The sequence below is a fragment of the Diorhabda carinulata genome, chromosome 4 (assembly GCF_026250575.1).
Source record: "Diorhabda carinulata isolate Delta chromosome 4, icDioCari1.1, whole genome shotgun sequence".
NCBI lineage: Eukaryota > Metazoa > Arthropoda > Insecta > Coleoptera > Chrysomelidae > Diorhabda > Diorhabda carinulata.
In genome coordinates this window covers 32,588,445-32,614,687 of record NC_079463.1, presented here as the reverse complement: position 1 = coordinate 32,614,687, position 26,243 = coordinate 32,588,445, and the positions used below count along the sequence as shown (strand labels likewise).

The following is a 26,243-nucleotide window of genomic DNA, read 5'->3' as shown; positions in this document are numbered from 1 at the left end:
GAGTCGGTTTTTGATAATTTCCGAAAATATTTTTTTATTAAAAATATGTTTGTATTCAACTAAAACAACTGATTATCGTTGTTAAATATTTTTTATTAAATTTTAAATATGGACATACAAAAATTGTTGTAAAATGATGCAATTATGACAACTGACGTATCATTAATGATCTAATTAATCGCAGGAACGATATTAGCTCTATGAAATTTTTTGAATTGCGTCAACATCTGAAAAAATCAAAATATCTTACGTATATTTATGTTTTACGTCACTTTTCAGTGAACTTACTACTTTTTCTGCAAAATAAAGTCTCGTTATTAATTCTGTTATTTTCTTTTCAATGGTTCCCAAATAAATTTTCACGTTGAATAAATTCATTGACGAATCTGCTCCTGAAATATCCAGAAAAATATTTAACACGCCGCCACTGGTCACAAAAAATATTGAATCCGACACCTTGATAATTTTGGGAAGTTTGGTTAGGTTGGTAAATATAAGTGCAATTAATTAATAAATAAAGAATTAAAAATTAATAATCACTTAGTGGTGTATATACTAATTCTTCTCTTTCAAAACATATGACAAATTTTTCATTCTATTAAATTGTAAACAGCTATTGTTATTGGGAGAAAGAAATAAGTCTTTTCGGACTAGGTGGCAACGTTGTAGACGTTGTTTATATGATTGCCGAATTCGACCAATTTGAAATTTAACAGTTTTTTCCAGAACACAAACAACGATGTAGCACGCGCATTTTAGTTTTCAGATATATTTTTAATTGCTTGTAAACACACACTTTAAGAATCATTTATAAAAGTAATAGGTACTATCTCTTTAGAAACTGGTTCCAAATATAAACAATACAACGCTGAAAATCTTGATAAAAAGATAAAGATGGATTAATTTGACCTAATTTTTGACATACTATAACGTATTTATTATAATTTTTTGAAATTTTCACAAAAATTCATAAACTAATAAATAATAAAACAAATTGTAGATACCCAAAATGGATGACTGGCAACGCTGCGATAATTGCATTCTATTGACAACAGTAGATACAGTTTTAAATTCGATTGCCACGTTGCCGTATTTAATCATACATTAAAATGTTAATATATATTAAATTAGTTTTCAATAAGAGTTTGACTTATATCGGAAATTGAAAAAAAATTGATTGAAAACGCATTTTTTCTGTATATAGTATAAAAAACCCTTGTTATGGGATGTATAAAAGTCAACTTTTTATAAAGAAGTTTTCCTAATTATTTTTACATACAGTTAAAGCCGGCAAATGTGCAATAATTAGAGAGTTTTGGTGGGAGTAAATATTTGCTCGTTCTCACATCAAACCACGACAGTAGTAAAGTTCGCATAGTACAGGTGGCGCTAGAATATACTTTGGCGGTAATTTTCGACAACAGATTTCATAATATTCATAAAGCTACTATTATTATTAAATTCGGTGAAAAATATCCAGAATACATGATTTTACGATTTATTCATTACATATAGATGTAAGAGCTAAATAAAATTTCATAAAGCGGCATAATTTCAATAAAAAATTCTAACCCAATTTGTTTTAATTATTTTACTTACCCAGTAAACCAAGAATCGGTCCTCTATCACAGGATAACAAATCAAAAATTTCTTCAATACCTTCCAATATCGATTTAAGTTTAAATTCCACTTTCTTAACATTTTCCTCATTATCATTAGCCTAGAAAATATCTTTTATTCAAAGCATACAGTGATGCCAAATTTAGTTATTTGATTACAATGTTATTATTTTCTTGTGTCATATTTCTTTCCGCTTTCAACAGCCGCAGTGACCGGACTAGATAATAAAAAAGGCAGACAAAACACAGGTAAAACTACGTAAGTTCATCGACCTTGATAGAAAAAGAGTTACCAGTGCGGTTTTCTTCAAAAAATTCCTAAAATCGCAGCTAGAATGAAATCTTACCTCTTTAATAGCCGCTTCTAGTTGTTTTCGTAAAAATTCCAAATTATGCATACGCTCTTTTTCTTTCGATTGACTTATTTCAATTTGTTCATCTGAAAAATTAACTTTTTCAAAATTAATTAATTTTATTTATAAACTCTAACCTATTTTCGCTTGTATTTCATTCAGAGTAACTTGTAACAATTCAATCTCGTGATTTAATTCATTTACATAATTAAATAAAGCGAAATTCTCTTCTTCTTGTTTCAGATATAGAGAAGCCATTTTATTAACATCGTTTTCACCACAAAATGTCTAAAAAGTCATAATAAACTAGTCAAGATCAAGATAGGAAAGAAATCATCACTTAATCACAACTCTATCTCCCTTTAACACATACAAATCTCGTAATATAGAAAGAGATAACCTATAAAAGGATGTACATATAATTACCTGTATTTGTTTCATTGTATTTTCTAACATTATCAGTTGATTTTGTTGGTTTTGAGTCTGCAGATCTCTTTTTTTACGTTCTTTCTCCTCCAAATCTTTCAAGATTCTTTTTTGTCCTTTTACACTCAAAAATTCTCGCAAAGTGACGTCATGATCTAGTTTCCTTTGAATTTCTCTCATTTCCTTAAAACGTCATTAATACAGAAAATCGTGCAGCATCGACATTAAGTTAGGCGACAATTAGCAAATTAGATAAGTGTGTATAAATAGTAAACATCCGTTGATTTTCCCTAGGTGGCGCTTATCACTTTATTCTTATTCATTCGGTTACTTTTTACAAAATCATCTTTTATTAAGTGTGTAATAAATAGTATTATTTATAATAATATTTGATACAATATTATACACGTATTCTTATTTAAATACGGTATTTAGACAACAAAATTTCTGCATCTAGTAGCGCCATCTCATTGCCGCTTACTGTAATTTCATGTAACAATATTCATCAAAGGGATTTCTTGAATGTTGGTTGTATTGGCTGTCATAGTTTTAGTGACTTTGGAAAAACCTTGGAACAAATGAGTATGTTACAGGGGGACATTCAGAAGTAGTTATACATTAATCGTAAATGAAATTTTGTAATCTATATTACAGGGGAGTATTCAATAGTAGTAATATTATATTCCGTATTAAAAGTGATTGTTACGAGGGGATTTTCGAAAGTTTATACCTCTGTATGTGCTAAATAGTCGCTTTGTGCTCGTTTTTTTAGAGCGGCAAGTTTTGTACACCATTCTTCTCTTTGATCGAAGGCAACCGAGGCCTGTTCAATTAATTCAACCATGTATTTTTTTCTGTTTTGCATTTCCTTCAGTAATGATTCCCATATTATATTATAACCTGCTCTGAAACATTTTATTTTATATGCAAGCATCGATTTAAAGAAGCATCTATACCTTTCTTTCAATAGATGATCGATTTCTTCTCTGAGCTCTTTATTTTTCGTTAATATACCACAAAATTTTTTAACGGCGTTTTCTAACCTATCTTTCAATATTTGTATTGATTGTTCTCCCATTTTTAAGCGATTTTCGTAGTCTTGGTCTGTTATAACCGATTTGGGCCGAAAACGTTGACTGTCTGCTTCCATCTACACGATAAAATTAATGACATTTTATATAAAAAAGAAGATTTTTACCTTTTTTATTTGTATTTCCAATTCTCTAAGTTCTTCTTTTTCTTTTCTAACCAATTTGTCGTACCTCTCGTAATCTTCAAGTAATTTACTCATTTTCTTAATCAACTTTTCATCGTTTCGTTTTTGATTCAAACACGTTGCCACGTTAATTTCCTCATAAATTTTCTCTTTTTCTTTCCTTAGTCTTCCGATAATAGTTCGTTGTTTTCTCAATTTTGAACCTGTTTCTTCCAAAAACGCCATTCGATCTTCCTCCATGATACGCAACTTGAAACGCCAGTCATCAGATAAATGAATAAACAAAAACTAATTAAAAATAAAAATAATAAAATAACTCGAAAATAATTTTTATCATTACTATTAATTTCCCCCTCGTATGTACTATTAAGCGTGACGCATCCTGTATATTCAAGAGTGTGTTATTACCTGCCTCTGTAATCGAGCTAATTCTTCCTCGGCCATAGTAAGCATTTCTTTGTCATTGCTAGTATTACCTATTCTTGTCTGATTCATTTTTTTTACTTCTTTCACTATTCTATCTTTAGAGAAATAAAACAATCATCCACACTCAATGTTTTTTATTACTGTTTATTGGTTGCCTAGAGACATAATGGTGTAAATTCCATAGATGCCAAACGCTCTAATTCCTTTTACTATTAAACTAATATAAAGTCAAACAAGAGAATTTGATCGTTTTGGAGATGTATTTATTTATGTATTTAATTGCAGTTAGTAAAAGTAAATAAAACCATAGATAAACTTGAAAATTGGTTATATAGTGGTGCTCTATCTTACGCGGAATTTTTTGGAACTAATACACATGTAACGTATTAAAAATATGGATATATTATATATGGAGATGTGGTTCTTCACTAAATCTAAACAAATATAATTGTCGATTAGTAATAATTAATTATTTAATAATTTCTGTCAGAATATTTTGGAGAAACAGTAAAGGTATTATTAAAAAGTGGATGTGGCAACGTTGTATCTCCAGGTAACAATCGCGAATGAATTTGAAAACAAACGAACACCGGTCTTGGTGTTGATTGTACGTATCCAACCGTAGATTATGCACTAGACAGGTTGACTTGGTGTCTCGGTATCGCGAACATTGTTTTTTGTTAGTTTAATTCTGATGTGGTAATTTTAATGAAGAAAAAAACTTGTAGTGTGATGTTTATCTAATTAATAGTGATTTTATTTGTGTGTACTTTTTTTATTTTGGAATACGTTCGTGTCATTTGAAGGATTATTGTTTTTTAATTTTAACAGGTAAATTTTGTTATTTTTATATAATTGTACTTCATTTGGTATTTCCAGGAATATTTATATATTATATTAATTGTTTTAAACGTATTGTTACATTTATTTCTTATAATTTTAGTAAAATTTTTGCTTTGTTTGTATTGCAACTATAGTGATGGTTGTCATTATGATTTTCCTATTGGAATACGAGATTTTTTATCAAAAATCTGGTTCATATCGACACTTAAATATTAAATTATCCCAAATTACACCATATTTATAAATACTCACTTGATTTTAAGCAATATTTGATTTGAAATTGAAACATATAAACATTATCTGTCATTTTGACAGTTTATCTCGAATAAATATGGTCGTGTTGTAGTTTGACGTCGCAAAAATGATAACGTGGCAACGTTTTTTTATAAAAAATCAAATTTTAATTAGTTCTTTCCCGTAGCTTTTTACCATTCGGTATTATGTTCAATTTATTGTTTATGCGAAATGGGACTCGCCCCGTATATCAAAATTCAAAAAAAAATATTGTTGGATAACGATACGTTCATGCAATGTAAAATTTAACAAAGAAAGAACAGCATCCGAGGTCATTGGCCCAAAAACCTTTGAATTACATGTACTTGTGGTTAGTATCTGAAGGTGGATGATTTAAATCAACTTATTTTAAAACTTTAATAGTGGGATGTAAAAATCCTGTTACGAAAAATGTTGGTAGACTTGTTATAAATAAAGTTTGCAAACAATGTGAGTCAACTGGATACCTATTACCAGAAATCCGGTTTCTTACTCACGCTTACGTATACGGTAAAGAATAATAAAAGTTTACTTTTAGAAACCATATTGTTATAAAAAATTATTATCTAAGTTTCTGATCTTTCACGTGAAGATTCCATGACATTTCGATGATGAAAACTACTTTATCGACCGAAATAACGCGGGAACTTTAGGCGATCTTTTGTGTTCTAAAACATTATATTCAGTCTCTTATTGAAATAAATCGCCCTGAAAATTAATTACAAACATTTTTAAGTTAGCAGTTAGTGTTCTTAATTCTCATTAACATATTATAAAAATAATTATTAAATACTTTATTGGCCGATATAGCCCGGTAACTTTTGGCGAATATATGGCATCATCGCGATATTATTAGGTGCCGTGAAAAATCGTAGACACTTGCAATACATCGTTCCAAGAACAAATCGGACGTTGTGTTGAGGATTTTTAATAATTTTGTGATGAAAAAGTTATTGTGGGGGGTTTAATTATAGACGAAGATACAATTAAATCGTTTATTGAACAGGATGTTTTCATTGTTACAGTTTAGTTTAAGTTATTCAAAATGTCGTCGTTATCCCTACGGTTGTTTTCCCTTTTCCGTTACCGGAAATTACCGAATAAAATTTAAAACATGCTACAGTCGTTAGAAGAATATATAGTAGAAATGGAAAATCGTAGTGCCATAGACCAATCTCTCGTTGGTAATGTCAACGAAGACGTTTGGACCCAATTACAACAAAAAGAAAACGATTTAGTACTAGCAGCCGAATTGGGTAAAGCCCTTTTAGAAAAAAACGAAGAATTGAAAAAACAGAAGGATGCGTTGGAGGAGGAATTTTCGAAAAAAATAGAGGTGAGTACTTTGATATTCATACACACACGTAAAAGTTTTTCAATATGGCCGATTTTATAATTGTATTTACATTGTTGACAGATTTGATTATTTATTTCGAAGTTCAATGCTATTTTCATGTTTTTCAAATCTTTTCGTTCCATATTCCCACGAATCTGTTTTACTAGTGTAAATTCCTATCTACAAAAATCTCGTTGATTTTAACAATCTTCAATATCATCATGTGAATTAGCCGAGTATGTCGCCATTGTGTGTTTTTAGGTCAAATCTCATTGTGCATTAAGAAAAAAGTTTATTTTCAGATTGTTTTAATTACGTACAATATTTTTTTTTTAAAACAACATTACCCTCGTATATTCCATAACCACCTGGTGTAGGGGTGTATAACCTTAATTTTTGTCGGTTGAAATATGTGTGTCGATGAAGCCAACTTCGCAAATATGGCTTCCACTAATTCAATTAAATGATCTGTATATATGGGGATAAAATTATGGTTTTTCTCAAGCCAATTATAATAATACATGAATTTCAAAAATACATTTGAGATATATCTCTCTTTATCTATCTTAAAATATTTATTTTCTTATTTTTTTTATAAACGAATTAAATACGGTCCTTGAATCTCTTTCTGGGTACAGCATACTTTCCGTTGTATACACGTTGTCTGTATATTCGTTTATAGGTTATGTTATGAATTTGAATTAGTTTCGCATCGATTAAGTCTGAAGAGGTCGTTTTGTGAAACAAAAAATGAGCGATTCCAACACGGTATTATACGGAAAATCGTGAATTGAATATAATTAAGTTGTTGATTTAGCGAATAATTAAATAATTTTAACCGTTCACATAGAAACGTCAATTCCAATATGGCGGTTTGTTTTACATCGGCCATTTTTGTTCCAACTGATATAGTCGTCTACCATATGGGTCAATATATTTGTTTTCGAATATTCTGACCTTTTGATTTGTCTTTTACATACAATAATAAAATATACAGGGAGACTTGAAGAAATACTTATCGATTTCTATATTATACAATGATTTTATGAAAATTTTTTTGATTCATCAGTTGCGAATAGGTCATGAAACTCTAAATTTGCTCTTATTTTCGGATTTTTCGTATATAATAACTTGTATTGTACCTTGATCGATAGAGAAATGATTACTGTATACATTGATGAAATATCAATTTAATATTAGGATTAATTTTTGAGGTACAGTGTCCTAAAGGTGAGTTTTCTATTTCTCTCTTCAAACTGTCTATAACTTTCGATTTATGTAAGTTAATAATTGAAATTATAACTTAATCGATTTAGGACAGATTATTTTATAAACTGGTGAAATTTCAATATCAAATTATGATTTGTTTTTGTTATATAGAGCCACAAAGTTCACTTTAATTTTTTTTAAAAACCCCAATGACACGATCTTTTAACTAACTCCATATCTTTCGATTTCTTCCGTATAATAATTTAAATTCTAAATTAATCGATTCAGGACAGATTACTATATAAACTGGTGAAATTTCAATATCAAATTATGATTTGTTTTTGAGATATAGAGCTTTTAAGTTGACTCAATTTTGCTCATATCTACCACACTCTTTTTTAATTATTAATGTTCTAATTTCGTCGATTGAGGTAAGGTTACCTCACGAACTATCCAAATTTTGACATACAAATGATGGTTCTTGAGATACAGTGTTTTAAATTCAAAAATTATTCTCATAAGCTTCTTATTTTGCTGATTTATTGGATGTTTTCGTTACATATTTTATAAATAGATGTAACTTTCCTTTTTTAAGCTAATTTCTTTAATTAATTATTATATTGTACACTCTACTTACTCTTAAAATAAAATAATAACAGTTTATTATTATTTCTCACGTTTTTTCATGCGATTGTCTGTTTTATTAATTGATAATACTCACTGGTTACACCTAACGGTTTTTTTACATTAATTCCTAGATGTATAGTTGATAAACACGTATATGTAAAGGTTTAAATACGATATTAAATGAAATTTTTCAAATTTATAAAATCCTAAACGACCTCACCCGGTATATAGACTGATAAAATGAACAGCCAGCATCTGTTTTTCAATGTAAATGGTTTTTAGCATATTTTTAATGTTGAATTTCATATAGAAAGTTATTTTTTTAAAAATATCTCAAAAATTTGAAAAGTTACGAAAAAAATCTTCCAACAAAAAATATAGAGATTAAAATTTTCTATAAAATTGTATCCGATCACTTTTTACAAATTTGCAATAGAAATTAAGATATTTACAAAAACATTTTTTTACATATATTTTAAAGAAACTAATAGAAAAAATTATAACTCTGATATTAATTTTTCATATTTTGTATATATGATTAAAAGAAAAGTGGAAAATTTCAAATATTTGGTTTTTTGTGTTAAGTTTTGTGCCCTCAAATAAAATTAAACTTTAAAACAACTTATAATCAAAAAAATCCTTATTTTACTGGACTAACAATGTTAACAGAGATTATATTCACTAACAGGCTACCCTGTACATCATAAAAAATGTGTATTTCACAATTTTTTATCGATAATTCCAACCCAAAATAAAAAAAACAAATTTAATATCCCTTAATATAGATACGACGCCACTGTAATGTCTATCGTACGTTATTGAACGCTCTACAATTTATTTATATATAAATTTCGGATAGTTTTTTAATAAATTTCAACATCTAAACAAAAAATCAACTTGAAAACCAGGCGTCTATTGACCCACGTTGGATGAAATCGGTTACCAATTTATTGCATTTCAACTAAATCCTCTTGAAATATCTGTTTTATCCAGAATACTGTGTTTGTTTTAACATCGTTTGAAGTAAGTTTCGTGTTAAAAGGCATTTAAATACCAACGGTTAACAGAACGAGACATGGCCGTTGCTGGGGAACTGCTAGCCGCGTTATATCCAGGTCCGTACCGGAGAAAATATTCCGAAAAAAAAAATCAAATTGTTTGACACTATTATTAACTTCTTCTTCAGTTTACGAGGCAAGATAATTTGTTTTCTGTATATTTATTTATACAAAGTGTACAAAAAAAGTATCAGCTACATCGCTTACCCATCGATATTTCCGCAATTCCTGTCCTGATAATTCATATCGCGTTATCCTCATAAACATTACTTTCGAAATATCCCCTTTCGAAAAAGTCAAGCGGACTAAAATCGAGTCTTCTGTTAGGCTAGTTGATCTTACCTTAGCTTGAAATGACCTTATTGGGACCACGTTTTTAAGTTAAAACTGCAGCTCTAGGCTCTAAAAGTTCACATTTAGCGGTTGGCGTTGTCTGGATTATACATGGATCGTTCACGTGACTTCGACTCTGTTTTTAAAATTGTCGCGAGTAAAATTTTTCACTCCTGCTTAATGCGGCACTGTACTAATATGTTTATAGTTTGAAGAGAAGTAAAAAAATGCGGCCGATGTTTGAATTTCGCGCGTTTGATCCTTATAACCGGTCACATATCTTTTTAGTAGTTTAGAAATTACTCATTAAAATAGAATATTTCATTTAATTAGCGATTTAAACGTTTTACAAGGTGCAATGACGCTTTGTTCCCTAATTAAATAGGAATTACTCATCATCCGCTACCGAAAATGTTAACACCTGTATCGCAAAAGGTCGTGAAATAAATTATAAATCCAAGGTCGATATAAACTATTGGACGCGCTTTCTAAACACCCAGTGATTTTCTTGATTGTTTTCTAATAAATTATAAAGTGCATTTAAATTCCTTTTTTCACACTATATATTAGATATATAAACAAAAAATTTAGTCGTAACGGCTCGTAAAATCTTTTGTAGTACATCCTGTATTATTAGATGGTTATTTTAAAGATGACGTCATGGTTTTCAAGTTCTTTCGCCAGACAGGGTCATATAATAAAACGAGTATTGAAATCCGGTACGAGATAAAAAATTCAAGAATTATTGTAAATGCCAAAGGCCGTGACGAGAAAGTTATTTTTGTTTTTATTTTATTATAATAAACGCGATTCATAATAGCAAAAAAGCGAATCTTAGATCGATGGCCGAGATTCGTCTCTGATATAATTACATAAGCAAACCCAAAACAATTTTAAATAATAAATGAGTATTAATCCACCCTGTATAACATATGGTATTGCCCCATTACTCCAAACAACTGTTGTTGTATCTCATATTTAAACGTATAAAGAATACACTACACAATATCTTCTGTCTTTCTTTATCTAAGTTATGGAAAACATAAAAACATTGGTCTTACTTATTAATAAATTTGGCAACGTTTACTTTATATGTCTGACGTTCTAATGTAAATAAACGTATGTGTATACTTGAATGTTCGTAGATGCAAAAACAAAATCCAATTTACAGATTTGAAATATGAATTTCGAACAAATATCACTAATTCGGATTAGTGGGATGATTCATTTACAACATTTTTTTTTAATATGTATTTTACTGATAAAAAATAATGAAAAAGATATCATTCGCCTTGAAAAATAATCAATAATGACGCCCTTCAATCTATTTTTGTATACATAGTAACCAATATAATGCACGTTAAATACTAGACGGCCCAAATAATTTAAGGTTAGGTTACAAATATTTTATTCTACATGCTTATTTATTAAATGTAATTTATAATTATTATCTCGTATGTAATTACTTTTAACGTAGCAGACCAAACCCTCTACGGGAGGTTAATAACTAGATGACGTTAAGTAATAATTATCTAAAGAAAAAAAAATAAATTCCATAGCTTCTTACAAATCGCTTTCTGTATGACGAAACGAAAACACCAGTAGCGTTACAACAGTGTTTCAATCACAGTTTCTATTTTTAACGCCTATATCAACCATTAAATTTGATCTCATTGATTAGAGTGCGTGATATGTCAATCTAACCATAGATAAATTAGAAACGATCGTGCGAATGTAAAAGCTAATGTCAAAAATAGTCTTATTGAAAATATTCCGACTTTTTCGTATTTATATAGTGAGAATATCGTTCTATTTTGATTAAATTACATTAAAAAAATTATACAGGGTAAAAAAGATTATATATAAAAAAGTACGAATCTTCGTTTTTCCTCCGTACTATATGTTTGTCTATGTATAATGAACTTCTGAATGTTACGAGCACGTTTTACATAGAGTTTCAATTTTTTACAAGCAGTCGATGCTGTACTGCCTTATTGTAGTTGTAAAGACTATATTTACGTTTCCTTCCTTCCATTGTCTATTTATGTACAACGCTATAAAAAAATCCGGAAGAACTGCTTTCGAACGAAAATGGGCTTTATGCAATGTTCAACGTTACGAGAATACATGCTGTAGAAACTCTTACTTATGACCTTGAAGTAATATCGAAACGAAGACTAGAATTGTGCAGATATCGATACGATTTTAAATTTTATCAATTTTTAAAAGTATCTACTTTACTGTTATCAAAAAAGGAATGTAATAAACACCTGATCTACAAAGAGATACAAATACTTAGGTTGATTAATGAAATCCACGTTTATCACTTTTAATTAGTCATCAAGATGGCGGATCTTAGGGGCAATTGTACTAATATACGTAATATAAATAAAGCCACGTTGCCATATTTATTAATAAAACATATTATTTACTACAGTATATCAACCTAAAATTGAATTACTAGATAAAAATGTGTTAGTAACTTTACTGTAATAGCGAATAGGGTTAAATACTGAATTTTTTTTATTAATAAATTATGATTTTTTGAAACGAAGTAGTTTTGCATGAATACCAGGTTATAAGTAATAGTAGAAAACCTTGAAACACCGCAGGGGCTCACGTATTTTCACTACAAATTTTCAACATCTGAAATGCAATAATGCAAAAGGGATTATACACGGTGAAACTATTTTTTATTCTGAAATAGTCATCAGTTTAATAAACTATTTTTGTAACACTACTGGATGTCTGTTATTTTATCATCTTGTTAAAATATCAAACATACGAAAATAGATCGTAAATTAACTTGAAAGCGAAACAGGAAACGGTATTCATTTCTCCGGAAACTATAAGAAAAGTTGAAATTTCTTTATTTAATGTCTTTTTTCCGTCCAACGTGGAGCGAGTATGAGATCATATTTGAACGTTGCCACGCTTTAAAAATAGTACGGATATTGGGGAAATATCAAAAATTAAAATTTTTCTTTCCGACATTTTCGTCCTACACATGACCTTCAAAACAATTCCATACATTATTTCATTTGAAATTTCTAATTATTTTATGACACACATCTAATTTATTATTCTTAATCGACTTTTAAATTGATTTCCATTCATTTGGTGATAAATCGTAATTTTCTGATAGATTATAATTAAAGAAATAACAACTTTTTGATTAGAGTGCTATGACATGTCAATCAATCTATAACGTAAGCAACCATAGACAAATTAGAAATGATAGAGGTAATGGAAAATCGTCAAAAACTTGTAAATGTAAACTTATTTTATACGGGGTTCAAAAAAATTATTCTCTTCCTAGTTCATATAATTATACAGGGTGTGTTAATATTGCTTTATTCATCATAATAATTGATTTTTGTTTTTTATTGTAATCTATTGAATCCATCTCCACGCTTTCTTCTTTATCGACTGAAATTGAACGACTTGCGCAATTCAGATGCGCAATACCAACTGTGTATTTGTATTTAATTACGTACCGAAAGCGAAATAGATGAAGTAGATAAATAAACTAGATGAAATCTGAAAATTTTCAAATAAATTATCATCGGTATGGGTAATTCGATTTAATTGTTCGGTCATTTATATAAACCGAACAATGTGCCAACTATTAATTCGTAACGTTTCGAAATACGGTTAACGAAAGCTTGAAAATGTCGTAAAGGACAACCTTGAGGTTGTTTAATGGGGATTGTTCATATTTTATAGCCTGTTCACTTGTTTTAACTAATTAAACGTATTGTTTCGTGGTATTGGACGGTAATTTATAAGTATAAAGAAAAAACTAAAGGATATGGTGTAAGAATTTAATTTTTTACGGTAGCTACCAATAAAAAAATAGTTTCTGGAACGTCTTTCTAGAAACTAAGGTTCAAACTGATGTTTATTTACGTAGATGTGGATGAAGTGAGGCAGTGTTGCCGGTTTTCACTAAATTACAACCTGGTATATGTCTGTGACAACTTTTTACTGATGAAAATGAATTAAAACACAAAGTATATTGAAAAAAAATTTATTTGGTCGAATTTGCATGTACTGGAGGATTTTTTGTTTCCGTAATATGTTTTTTGTCCATTTGATTATCAAAAAATTTCGCTAAAACGTGACCTGGGGCTTCTATTCTCTTGAAATCGACGTAAATATTTTTTCTTTCCAAAATTTCTTTATTAAACCTACATTTGAGGAAAGTTTTTTTTCCTTTGACGTAACCAAATTTTGATTTGTCGATTGGTTCTGGTGTCCCACACATATCTGATTTTTGCGTAGTGAACAAATATCTGAAAATATTTTCAAAAATCTAGAAAAATGAACTACAACTCTAATGACAATCCCTGTATAATAACTATTACGTCATCCTTGTGTTGTTGAGCTATACGTACGTCTTTGATTATTTCGTCATATTTCAATATTATTAATATAGGCGTAAATAAATAGATGTTGTCAAATCATCATTTTTAAAATTTGTCAGAAGTATTTTCTTGTTTTAAACCTCTTAGATATCTAATTATATTATTATCTACCTTAGAATTTAGATATAAATATATCAAAAGTTAGATTAAGTATTAAAAATAACAGCTGTCTTGCACAAAGGTTCAAGATAAAGAAAAAAAATGCAACATGACAACCCTGCAAGATTCCATCTTGTTTTCTTAACGTAAATAAAAGTTAAACAAGTAATACGTTGAATTATTTTCAAAATAACCTCACTTTTTATATAGTGGATGGAGCTTTTTGTCTGCCAAATCCACCAAGCGTTGTGCTACACTTTTAAATTCAGGTAATGGATCTTTGAAATCTTTCAATTTTTGTTTAACCTCCATTCTATCGACCAACGCATTTTCTCGACGTAACCATTCGGGAATTTTCGTTTCGCATATCATATTTTTTTGTATGACGTAAGCAGTACCGCATGTTCGGAATACCCTATCGCCTAAATGGCATAAATCCAGGTCCGGACCTTCTTGAATTCGATCTAAAATAACGATGTGTAACTTTAAAAACTATATATCGATGGATGATTCACAAATCTAGATGATGTGCCTTAGGATATGTATTGATGATGGAATGCGGCGTTGACAAGTCTCATATATATTATTAGTTTAGTAATACTTCAAAAATAGTAATGATATCATTTTTGTGATTATTTAATTCTTGAGTTGAACAAAAATATATATATATATACGGAGCGTCTAAATTGAGGTGGGAAATGAAATGTCTATGTTTAAGTGCTTCAGTGACTCGTACCAAAATATAGTACGGTAAAATTAGTTCGAAAAATTTACTTCACTCATATCCCTTTTATTTTTGATAAAAAAAATTTTATGCATCAAATTTGTAGAAAATTTTATGCTATATAACGTAATAAAACTAGTTTTCAAAAAAAATAACCGTCAAATTTTTCGAAAATTAGTTAATTCATACGGTATAGTACAGGAAAAATAAAGAAATCGAATATATATTATTGGAAAATATAGAGAGAATGTTTCTAATTAATTTGGTGTTTGTGAATTTTAAAAATTCAAAATGGCGTCCGCGTAAATTGAATTTATATAAATTTTTTTCAATTGCTGCTAACTTCATTATTATTAACAATTTCGAAATGCGGTTTGCTGTAATCGATGGACGAAATGGTGTAATTTAATGGGCAGTATAAACAAAATTCCTCAAATTTTCTTTTCTTTCAGTTATATCGATATGAAATATTTAATTTTGTACTTACTGAATTCTTCGCATTGTTTTCCGCATTCAGTAGCAGCTTTTCGTTTTTTTTCAATTTCTTCAGCGGTGAACCGACTCCATATTCTCTTCTTCTCTTTTTTAATCTTCTTTTTCTTCACTGGACATATATTCGGGTGCGTTTGCTGCATTGCTTTTTCAGTTGGATGTTTAGATTTCGTATCTGTGCTATTATAAAACCCCTTTTTCGCATTTGCAAACAATCTTTTTTCTTGTACTAACGGAGTTTGTATATCGGCAGCACCGGAATTCACAAATTCGACATCGTATCGTCGTTTCATTAAGACATTTCTTAAAACACAATATAATTTCGAACCCATTCCCGACGTATTACTAAAAATTTTAAGTTTTGTATGAGGATGGATTGAAATGACAGCTATGACAATACTTGTAGATGATTTAAAACGTCAATGTTATAAATAAATATTCCAATTTATAGATTACGAAAATTGTATACAAAAAAAATTAAAACAAATTGAATATTTATTAATTTAAAACAATAACTAATAAACTTTCTTTTCGCCCCTCGTAATTTATGTGACGTATGCAAGCTGTAGATTTTTTTATGTGTTTATGAGAAGAAACCTCCTTGACCGAGTTCTACTTTTGCCTTTCTGTAATCGGTAGAACGTTAAAGGAAGACGTTGATCGATAACATCCTACAACGAGTTCGCTTTCTTTTAAAAATTTAAATCATATCTTCGAATAACAACCATATTCGATTTTGTATATTACTAAACGGTATTTTTTATCACCATTGTATACTAATTGAATACGTGTGTTCTAATAGTGATATAATTCGACCAGACGTGATTTTTGTTTATGTAATTAATCACGAATCGATAAAGTCAATAACATAATACTTAGTAACTATTTTTTTTTTAAGATTTCAACGTAAGTTGAAATAGCAACCACCTTTTCTTGACATAACACAACGTACTCTATGATTTTTAACTGTCTATGGTTCTGACCGAACATCTTTTATTATTGGCCTCGTTCAATTTGACAGTTGGCTAACTTAGTAACTAAGTCCTAGTTTCGTAAATAGAAGAAGATTAATTGATGCAGGAAACGAAGTTAATAGGTTTTGTTTTATTAAAAATACGTTGTGAAATGTGTAATTTATTAAGATACCGAATGTTTTTAACATTCTAACAATAGAACGGCCTGTATAACTATTTATTATTAACACAAGTTACGTAATTGTTGTTTCACAAATGTTTCATATTTTGTTTGATTTATAGCAAATGTCTCTTCCTTGTAAGCATTCTCACGAGAAAGTGTATGACATAGTTTTTCAATTATTAATTATTAATAATTATTATCGTATATTGATATCCCTTCCGAGGGTTAATTTTGCATCGTCTGGCAGACACGTGTAACGTATGATGTAAATCGAGTCATTGCGTTTTCTTAAAATTGTTATTCGTCAGTAAATTATCCGTTTTGGAAACTTGTTTATACACCAATGTGTATATTAGTCATTGGTCTTTGAAAAACAAAGAATTATATCACTTTTCGTTCAAATTCAAGGTCTCAACTATCGAACTAATTATACTATCGACCACAAAACGTTCACCGACTTTTACCTTGACAGAAAAACGTTTGAATAAATCGTAGAAATGAGACGTTTTATTAAATTCATATTTAAAACGCACGAAATAAAAATAAATATGGTTTTTATAGGTTACAGTATACTTTTTACATATATCTCGTTACTTATCTATGGGACGTTCTGTATAATTACCTGACTCGCTATAAGCAAACAATAGTATGTGTGAAAGTTTTAACAAAGATTCACGCACCAATAATAATGTTTATAATAGTAAATAAAGACTTATTCAATGGAAAATAGAAGAAAAATTACTGAAAATATAATAAAACAATGTATAATCTGTTACAAAATTTAGATAAAGTAGGTTAGTACTATGCATACAATGAAATAATTGTTGACATTAAAAACATTAAGTAGTTGTTGACACGAGATGAAACGTTCAACATCTGTTTTGCGTTACCTTTTAACATAATATTTAGAACTACAGGGTATCTTGAACAACTGCGTTACCCTTAACAAAAGTTGTAATTGCGTAACCATATATTTACGACTATACCTGATGGTCAAATAAACAAGAATAACTATTTGATTAATAAAATAATTGTCGTTTCAGAATTCCTTCAATCAATTGGAATATCATCCTGTATAAAAAAACTGTAATTAAATTTAATTGAGACAGTTTTATAAAATCTTCGAATGCGTTACCTTTTAACGTGATTTTTTAGAACTACACTTCAGGGTACCTTGAACAACTGCGTTACCCTTAACAAAAGTTGAAATTGCGATGGTCAAATAAAAAAGGATAACTATTTGATTAATAAAATAATTGTCGTTTCAGAATGCCTTCAATCAATTGAAATATCATCCTGTATAAAAAAACTGTAATTAAATTTAATTGAGACAATTTTATAAAATCTTCGAGTGCGTTACCTTTTAACGTGATTTTTTAGAGCTACACTTCAGGGTATCTTGAACAATTGCGTTACCCTTAACAAAAGTTGTAATTGCGTAACCATGTATTGACAACTATACGTGAGGGTCAATATAAAAAAAATAACGCTATGTGATGTACAAAATAATTATTATTTTAAAATTCCTTCATTAAATTGGAATATCATACTGCAAAAAAATCCGTAATTAAATTTAATCAAGAGAGTTTCATAAAATTTACGTTACCCTTTTATTGTTAAAACTACCTGGTAATATTTAGACCATAGACATCCGCAACCTGATAATCATCAAATTTGGCATTTTTAGAGAAAGTATTTATGTCAAAAGAGGTAACTAACAGTCAAAGAGTAGAGTAATGGTTCTTACGCAATTGTTAAATAATAGAAAATTACACGCAATCGAGCATGAATTTACTTTCGATTCAGAACCGGATTGTCCAAACAATGTTTTAATAAATGATGATTATTTATTAATTATAAACAAAAATAAATAAAAACGTTTTCCACCCTGTATTTATTTCGATATTATTCAATGTTTAATCGAAAATATTTAATGTGATAATATTTTCACAACGCACCTCGTATTTATTGAAGGTCTGTTGCCGTGCGGCTCCAAACAACATTAACGCCCGGTGGCTTCAAATAACTAGTTTGATAAAAATTTGAATATTTTATATCGTATTATGTTACAGAACAAATTTAAAAAAATGCAAATTATTATAAATAGCAGGATGTTCATTTTGTGATGGTCAATATTAATTCTGCGTACACTTTGTATTTGGGTAGATCATAGATAAACTACAATAGAGAGTTGTATCTTTAGACACTAAATTTCATGGAACTTAACTTGTTGATAAGTAGTACATGACCACAACAATAAGGAAAAAGAAGATAGTAGTAAATTGATACTATCAAAAAATTATGTTTTAAAACCTTGTTTGAAGGACATTTAACACAATTAATATTCAGTGTTTAATTTAATTACTACCAATAATAAACAGACCTCAAAACAGTTTAATAATCGTGTTGTGATTCGTGCTAAATTTAGTTAATATCTACATATCATTCGACCTAGTTCGAATTATTTGCGGGATAAACTAGTCCGGTACTGTTTATACGAAAACCGGTTAATTATTTTTTCAATCGGATTAAGATTACTTACTCACAGATATATGTAATTAGGTCAAATAATTCGAGATAGATTTGCAATATTTACCTATTTCTAAGGAAGTCGTGATTTTGCGGTTTAAAATGAAGGCTAAGCTACAATTGATGGATATTTTTTTAAACGTTGGAATAGATTTAATTGCAAATCTGATGGCCGAAACTATGGATAGATCGAATTATGAATCCAAAGCGCAGCTGCTAACTGTCATTTATCAATACAAAATGGCGGTATTGTAGACAATATACGTAAGAATTTATGAGCATTTTTATTGATTATAGAGATATTAAATGATTGTTTCAATATAAACTCAAATATATATTTTCATTTTAATATAATTTAGTAATACTAAAATGAATTAACTAGAATCATGAGGATTCAATTATTAAGTTTGCTCTAAGCTTTTTGTTTATCTATGCTGAGGCACAATGTAGAAAAAGAAGAGGAAGGAAGTTGACTTATTTTTTGTCATTCATAATTTTGATGTGGCATATATGCAGAAATTAAAATTTTACGTTTATTAAGACATTACAATTTACATTAGTTAATAAAGAAATGAAAACACTTTAACTGACGTTGTTAATCACATCACACAATCTGTTATTTTCGAACAAAGGGCAGGGAGGAAACATTCGTTGTTACAGTGTGATGTAATGGCCCTTTACGAAATCGAAACTTTTGTACCACTTCCGGCCACCCACCCACTTACTGTCTGTAACGGAACATTCAACGATATAAACGTACGTGTATTGTAGATTCTTTTTCACCCTTGTTGTATACAGAATGTCTCAAATGTTAAAAAAAAATAAATATTTAAAAACATTGTATTTAAACCTAGTTTCGTAACAAGATAAAAACGAAAAACAATATTTTAAGTAAGAGAAAAAGAAAGGTTATGTTTTTCGCGTGACCAGTGGTGTAGGTAAACATGGAATGCATAATTAACTTTAGAAATTTCATAAATTATTATTGAATGTATTTCAACAGACTCTATTTCTGCATACATGTGTAACAGTGTTGCCACGTGTACAAAAAAATCTTCTCTTTCAATTCTAATTTTGAATGGATGGGTATTTCAACGGACGCTCTTTCTGTGTACATATTTTACAGTGTTGCCACGTATACAAAAAAATCTTCTTTTTCAATTCTAATTTTGAATCGATGGGTATTTCAACGGACGATGTTTCTGTGTACATGTTTTACAGTGTTGCCACGTATATAACAAAATTTTTCCAATTGTAATGGATGGGTGTTGCCGAACGTGTAGTTTTCCATTATTTTCGTTTTAAAAAAAGTAGCACATCGCATTTATATTACTAATTTCAGTCCATCGAACAAGATCGTCACTTACTTCGACGTAAACTACATTCGAAAGAATCCGAACTCGATGCGAAGATAATCGAATTGCAAAACGACGTTGCCGAATTAACGTCGAAACTTCAAACCAAAGACAACCTCCTGAAACAATGGGAACGCGACAAAAGCTCATTGGTCGCCGAATTAACCGCCCAAAATACGAGGTTAACCGCGCAGCTCAAAGAGGCCGCTCAAAAGGAACAGCAATTGAGGAGGGAGATCGATGAGTACAAAGAGAGATTGACCTTGGGGAAAAATAGCTTGCAGGTAAAATGTTTTTTTTTTCTTTTATACATAACCTCACTTGTACAAATTGTTGACGTTCGTCTTCTCCATTGAACATCGGAATTATCTAGGAACACATGAGTAGCGTCACTGGACTTCGGGACGAATTGGAATTGACGGTCGAGAAGAACCAAGAATTGGAGAGGCGGCTTCATATGGCGGCGGCCGAGAGGGATAGTATAGCGTTGGCGTTGGAAGAAGCTTCCGATAGAATATTGATGCTGGAACGTCACGCTAGGGAGCAAGACATTCGATATCAACAAAATTTGAAGGAATACAGTTTGCCGCAAGAGAAATTCTCCATTGAGGATAGGTTGAGCGGTAAGCGTTTGTTTTGTATTAAGATTGTGATGTTACGCATGCGCCTGATTGTTTTTTGTCCATCGTATAATTTTTGGTTTTACGATTTCTTATGAGTTGACGTCAAATTTTACGAATTACCGACCAATAACTTTGCGGAAATACTTCATAAAATCCGCCTATTCACGGAGTAGTATTAAACGGCCACTTTTTTCGCCAGATTTCGATCGATGAGATGATTTTTATCAAAAAAAGTTGTAAAATGGAATTTTTTTTCAATTATTTCCAAACCTGAACGAGCTCTAGTCCTTTTTGCGGAATTAATACAATTTGGTAGAAGTTTTGGTACTAAACGGCCACTTTTTTCGCCAGATTTTGATCGATGAAATGATTTTTATCAAAAAAAGTTGTAAAATGGAATTTTTTTTCAATTATTTCCAAACCAGATCGAGTTCTAGTCCTTTTTGCGGAATTAATACAATTTGGTAGAAGTTTTGGTACTAAACGGCCACTTTTTTCGCCAGATTTTGATCGATGAAATGATTTTTATCAAAAAAAGTTGTAAAATGGAATTTTTTTTCAATTATTTTCAAACCAGATCGAGTTCTAGTCCTTTTTGCGGAATTAATACAATTTGGTAGAAGTTTTGGTACTAAACGGCCACTTTTTTCGCCAGATTTTGATCGATGAAATGATTTTTATCAAAAAAAAGTTGTAAAATGGAATTTTTTTTCAATTATTCTCCAAACCTGAACGAGCTCTAGTCCTTTTTGCGGAATTAATACAATTTGGTAGAAGTTTTGGTACTAAACGGCCACTTTTTTCGCCAGATTTTGATCGATGAAATGATTTTTATCAAAAAAAGTTGTAAAATGGAATTTTTTTTCAATTATTTCCAAACCAGATCGAGTTCTAGTCCTTTTTGCGGAATTAATACAATTTGGTAGAAGTTTTGGTACTAAACGGCCACTTTTTTCGCCAGATTTTGATCGATGAAATGATTTTTATCAAAAAAAGTTGTAAAATGGAATTTTTTTTCAATTATTTTCAAACCAGATCGAGTTCTAGTCCTTTTTGCGGAATTAATACAATTTGGTAGAAGTTTTGGTACTAAACGGCCACTTTTTTCGCCAGATTTTGATCGATGAAATGATTTTTATCAAAAAAAGTTGTAAAATGGAATTTTTTTTCAATTATTTTCAAACCAGATCGAGTTCTAGTCCTTTTTGCGGAATTAATACAATTTGGTAGAAGTTTTGGTACTAAACGGCCTCTTTTTTCGCCAGATTTTGATCGATGAAATGATTTTTATCAAAAAAAGTTGTAAAATGGAATTTTTTTTTCAATTATTTCCAAACCAGATCGAGTTCTAGTCCTTTTTGCGGAATTAATACAATTTGGTAGAAGTTTTGGTACTAAACGGCCACTTTTTTCGCCAGATTTTGATCGATGAAATGATTTTTATCAAAAAAAGTTGTAAAATGGAATTTTTTTTCAATTATTCTCCAAACCTGAACGAGCTCTAGTCCTTTTTGCGGAATTAATACAATTTGGTAGAAGTTTTGGTACTAAACGGCCACTTTTTTCGCCAGATTTTGATCGATGAAATGATTTTTATCAAAAAAAGTTGTAAAATGGAATTTTTTTTCAATTATTTTCAAACCAGATCGAGTTCTAGTCCTTTTTGCGGAATTAATACAATTTGGTAGAAGTTTTGGTACTAAACGGCCACTTTTTTCGCCAGATTTTGATCGATGAAATGATTTTTATCAAAAAAAGTTGTAAAATGGAATTTTTTTTCAATTATTCTCCAAACCTGAACGAGCTCTAGTCCTTTTTGCGGAATTAATACAATTTGGTAGAAGTTTTGGTACTAAACGGCCACTTTTTTCGCCAGATTTCGATCGATGAGATGATTTTTATCAAAAAAAGTTGTAAAATGGAATTTTTTTTCAATTATTTCCAAACCAGATCGAGTTCTAGTCCTTTTTGCGGAATTAATACAATTTGGTAGAAGTTTTGGTACTAAACGGCCACTTTTTTCGCCAGATTTTGATCGATGAAATGATTTTTATCAAAAAAAGTTGTAAAATGGAATTTTTTTTCAATTATTTCCAAACCAGATCGAGTTCTAGTCCTTTTTGCGGAATTAATACAATTTGGTAGAAGTTTTGGTACTAAACGGCCACTTTTTTCGCCAGATTTTGATCGATGAAATGATTTTTACCAAAAAAAGTTGTAAAATGGATTTTTTTTTCAATTATTTTCAAACCAGATCGAGTTCTAGTCCTTTTTGCGGAATTAATACAATTTGGTAGAAGTTTTGGTACTAAACGGCCACTTTTTTCGCCAGATTTCTATCAATGAGTTGATTTTTTATCAAAAAAAGTTGTAAAATGAAATTTTCATCATTTATTTTCCAAACCAGAACGAGTTCTAGTCCTTTTTGCGGAATTACTACGATTTGGTATTAAACGGCCACTTATTTCGCCAGATTTCGATCGATGAGATTATTTTTATGCAGAAAATTACAATTTTCTAATAAGTGTGATTTTATGTTCGATTTTTTACACAATTTTCAAGATTATCTGTTTACAATAACCATTAAATAATTCGGACACCCTGTATATCTAATCCAAGAACGCGTCATACAATAAAAAACGTTATAAGCAACGTCGTCAAGCATAAAAAAATGAAGGTTTTAAAGGAAACAATGAGGTTATGTTGAATACTTTTTATTACTAAAAATTACAGTGTTGCCATATACATTTGTGTCGTGTCGCTACTAACCCAATTTACTAACTACTGAATGTAATTATGTCTGATCAGCTGGTGAAGAACGATCTCTCTTATCAGAAATGGACATATCCGAACCGACATTATCTCAGGAGTGTATGTCAGTCTATCGACAACTTCGATCCCTCGTTCTACAACTCAAATCACATTCGGATGACGATAGCGGTCTACATTCCGATTGCTCCACAACGTCCATGGAAGATTCGTCTAGGTAAGTTCGTTTCTTAATCCGGAACAACACCAGAACAGTACTGGTACTACACCGGAACTGATCTTTTCTTCTCTTTCATTCCGTGGTTCAAAAACTGACGCCGACGTTTCGTAGGCGCGTTCTTTTGAGCGGTTTTGTCGTTTGAAACGAACTTTTTGTATATTCAGAACGTACTTAATGAATTTCTTCTAGATTTGCTCCAGGATTGCTCACAGAAGTTGCTCAGGAGTTGGTTGGATTAGTGTTAGACACGGACGTAGTTAGAATATTGGAAAGGCTCGAACAAGCTAGAAGGGAAATACAGGAAAGGGACGAGGAATTGGCTCGAAGAGCGGAAAGGATTATGGAACTAAATACTAGAGTAAGCAGATGTTATCCGGCTCGAAGGACCACAATATTTATTCATCGTTTCGTTGTTACAGGTTTCGGTTTGCGAGGTGGAGTTGGCTTCGGCTTTGGAGCAACGAGATAGAGCCATTCACGACGCTTCCGATTCGTCGTTAGCTCAAGATGAAGTCGTAGCTAAAGCCAGAGACGATAGGGACGTGGCGGTGCAGAGACGGATTAAAGTCGAAGTTGAATTAGCGAAAACTAGAGTTGAACTGATGCAAGCCAACAGTCAGTTGCTGGAAACCGTACAACAGAAAGTCGAATTGAGTCAACAGCTCGAACAGTGGCAGGTGAGAGATTACCTAATTTCTAGATCAGTATTTTCTTTTTGTTTACTCTAAAAAATAATTTCTCAAAATAATTTTCATCGAGTTTATTATTTCACTAGATTTGGGGAAATATGGATACGTTTGGCAACACCGCGATTTTTATATGTTCATTTAAACTGTCAAAATAATTGTGGTTCCGTGTCCCTGTTGCCAAACGTATAATAATTATTATCAAGTTTACTATTTCACCAGTTTTGGGGGGAAATAATTACGTTTGGCAACACTGTTATTTTCATGTGTGCTTGTTCTGTGTTATGGAGATTGCGCTGTTGCCAAACGTTTGTTGTTTTGGTGGTGAGAGACATTAGAAAAATATATTGTATCGGGATGTTTATTGATGGAATATAATTTATCTATGCTCCAGATGGATATGCATGAACTTTTAGACGAGCAGCTCAAAAATAAACTTTCAAATCAGGAAATCAAAATGAAAATACCCAGTGAGCCTGTAGCGCCGCCAAGAAGAAGACTTCTGTTGAGGCTCTTCAATCGATAGCAAAATTAGTGTTCAAAAAACAAAAATGTGTATATAGGTAGAAATATTGTGAGCACATACCCGTAATCCAGTCCCTAAATTTCCCAAAAATCCCTTTTTCGTTTATATTTCGTGCAATTACTAATCCTTTACCTCTCACCTTTATTCATAGATAAATAAATAAATAGATGTTTATTAAATCTACATATTTTACTAAGAATCTGTACCTTTGTAGTAAATTTTTATAAACAAAAAGTGAGTATTCGAAAAAGTTAATGAATTATGCATTTTTTAGTATATTTTCATCAATTTATCGTTTTGCGCCCGTACTAATAATTTATACTTAGCGTCCGTGCTATAACTGGTGTAATATAAATCTACGACGGTGTTGCCAGATTAAATAAAATAGTATAATAAACTAGTAAATAAAAATCTAATATTTCTTTTTTTTATCTTTGAATGGAAATTTATTAAAATCTAATTATTCATAAATTTGGAAATTATTTGTTTATATTCATGATGAATAGAAGGAAATCTAATGCGGAACGAGAATAAAAATCTCAAATAATTTTTAAATACGTTTGGCAACGCAGCAATTTGGCTGTCAAAACTTCCTAACGAATAACTGACATAAGGTTATATTGAAAATGATTTTTGATTAGGAATTTTTTTTTTCAAAATTATGTATAAACAACAAAATAATCAGCATTGAATTTAATTAATAAGGTAAAGTAACTTATATTCTCAATTTATTCGTTTTGTATCGTATATTTATGTTATACTAGTTATTTTACTCATTTTACGTACTCTTATTTATTCATTCAATTAATTCATTAACTTTATTCAAGTTTTAATTAATTAACTTAAAAACTGTGATTTTAATACGAAAGGCTATACACCGGCACTTATTTAAATATATTGTAAGATATTTTAATTAATAAAATTCCATTAATATGTC

The 26,243-nt window shown here is 30.1% G+C and overlaps 3 protein-coding genes across 4 annotated transcripts; 1 reads left to right on the top strand and 2 right to left on the bottom strand.

Annotated features, from left to right (window-relative positions):
- Positions 1–72: 72 nt before the first annotated feature.
- LOC130893050 (coiled-coil domain-containing protein 63-like) lies at positions 73–4,109 on the bottom strand. The gene is made up of 10 exons (XM_057798817.1): positions 4,023–4,109; positions 3,597–3,863; positions 3,355–3,548; positions 3,129–3,303; positions 2,399–2,581; positions 2,110–2,260; positions 1,967–2,058; positions 1,600–1,720; positions 289–392; positions 73–227 (listed from the first exon to the last, which is right to left on the bottom strand). The coding sequence occupies exons 1-10, from the start codon at positions 4,107–4,109 to the stop codon at positions 171–173; spliced, it is 1,431 nt and encodes a 476-aa protein (XP_057654800.1). The 3' UTR covers positions 73–170.
- On the top strand, positions 4,064–26,243 carry LOC130893535 (bicaudal D-related protein homolog). Of its 2 annotated transcripts, none has more exons than XM_057799765.1 (8): positions 4,064–4,871; positions 6,182–6,492; positions 20,470–20,766; positions 20,856–21,105; positions 23,941–24,091; positions 24,284–24,452; positions 24,514–24,771; positions 25,175–26,243. In XM_057799765.1, exons 2-8 carry the CDS (start codon positions 6,271–6,273, stop codon positions 25,304–25,306), a joined length of 1,479 nt encoding a protein of 492 aa, XP_057655748.1. In that variant the 5' UTR covers positions 4,064–4,871; positions 6,182–6,270; the 3' UTR covers positions 25,307–26,243. The 2 variants fall into 2 exon arrangements, with proteins under 2 accessions (XP_057655748.1, XP_057655747.1); XM_057799764.1 differs by having other exon boundaries at positions 4,621–4,871; positions 23,914–24,091.
- LOC130893539 (uncharacterized) lies at positions 13,745–15,872 on the bottom strand. Its single transcript, XM_057799773.1, has 3 exons — positions 15,457–15,872; positions 14,445–14,709; positions 13,745–14,014 (listed from the first exon to the last, which is right to left on the bottom strand). Exons 1-3 carry the CDS (start codon positions 15,791–15,793, stop codon positions 13,750–13,752), a joined length of 867 nt encoding a protein of 288 aa, XP_057655756.1. The 5' UTR covers positions 15,794–15,872; the 3' UTR covers positions 13,745–13,749.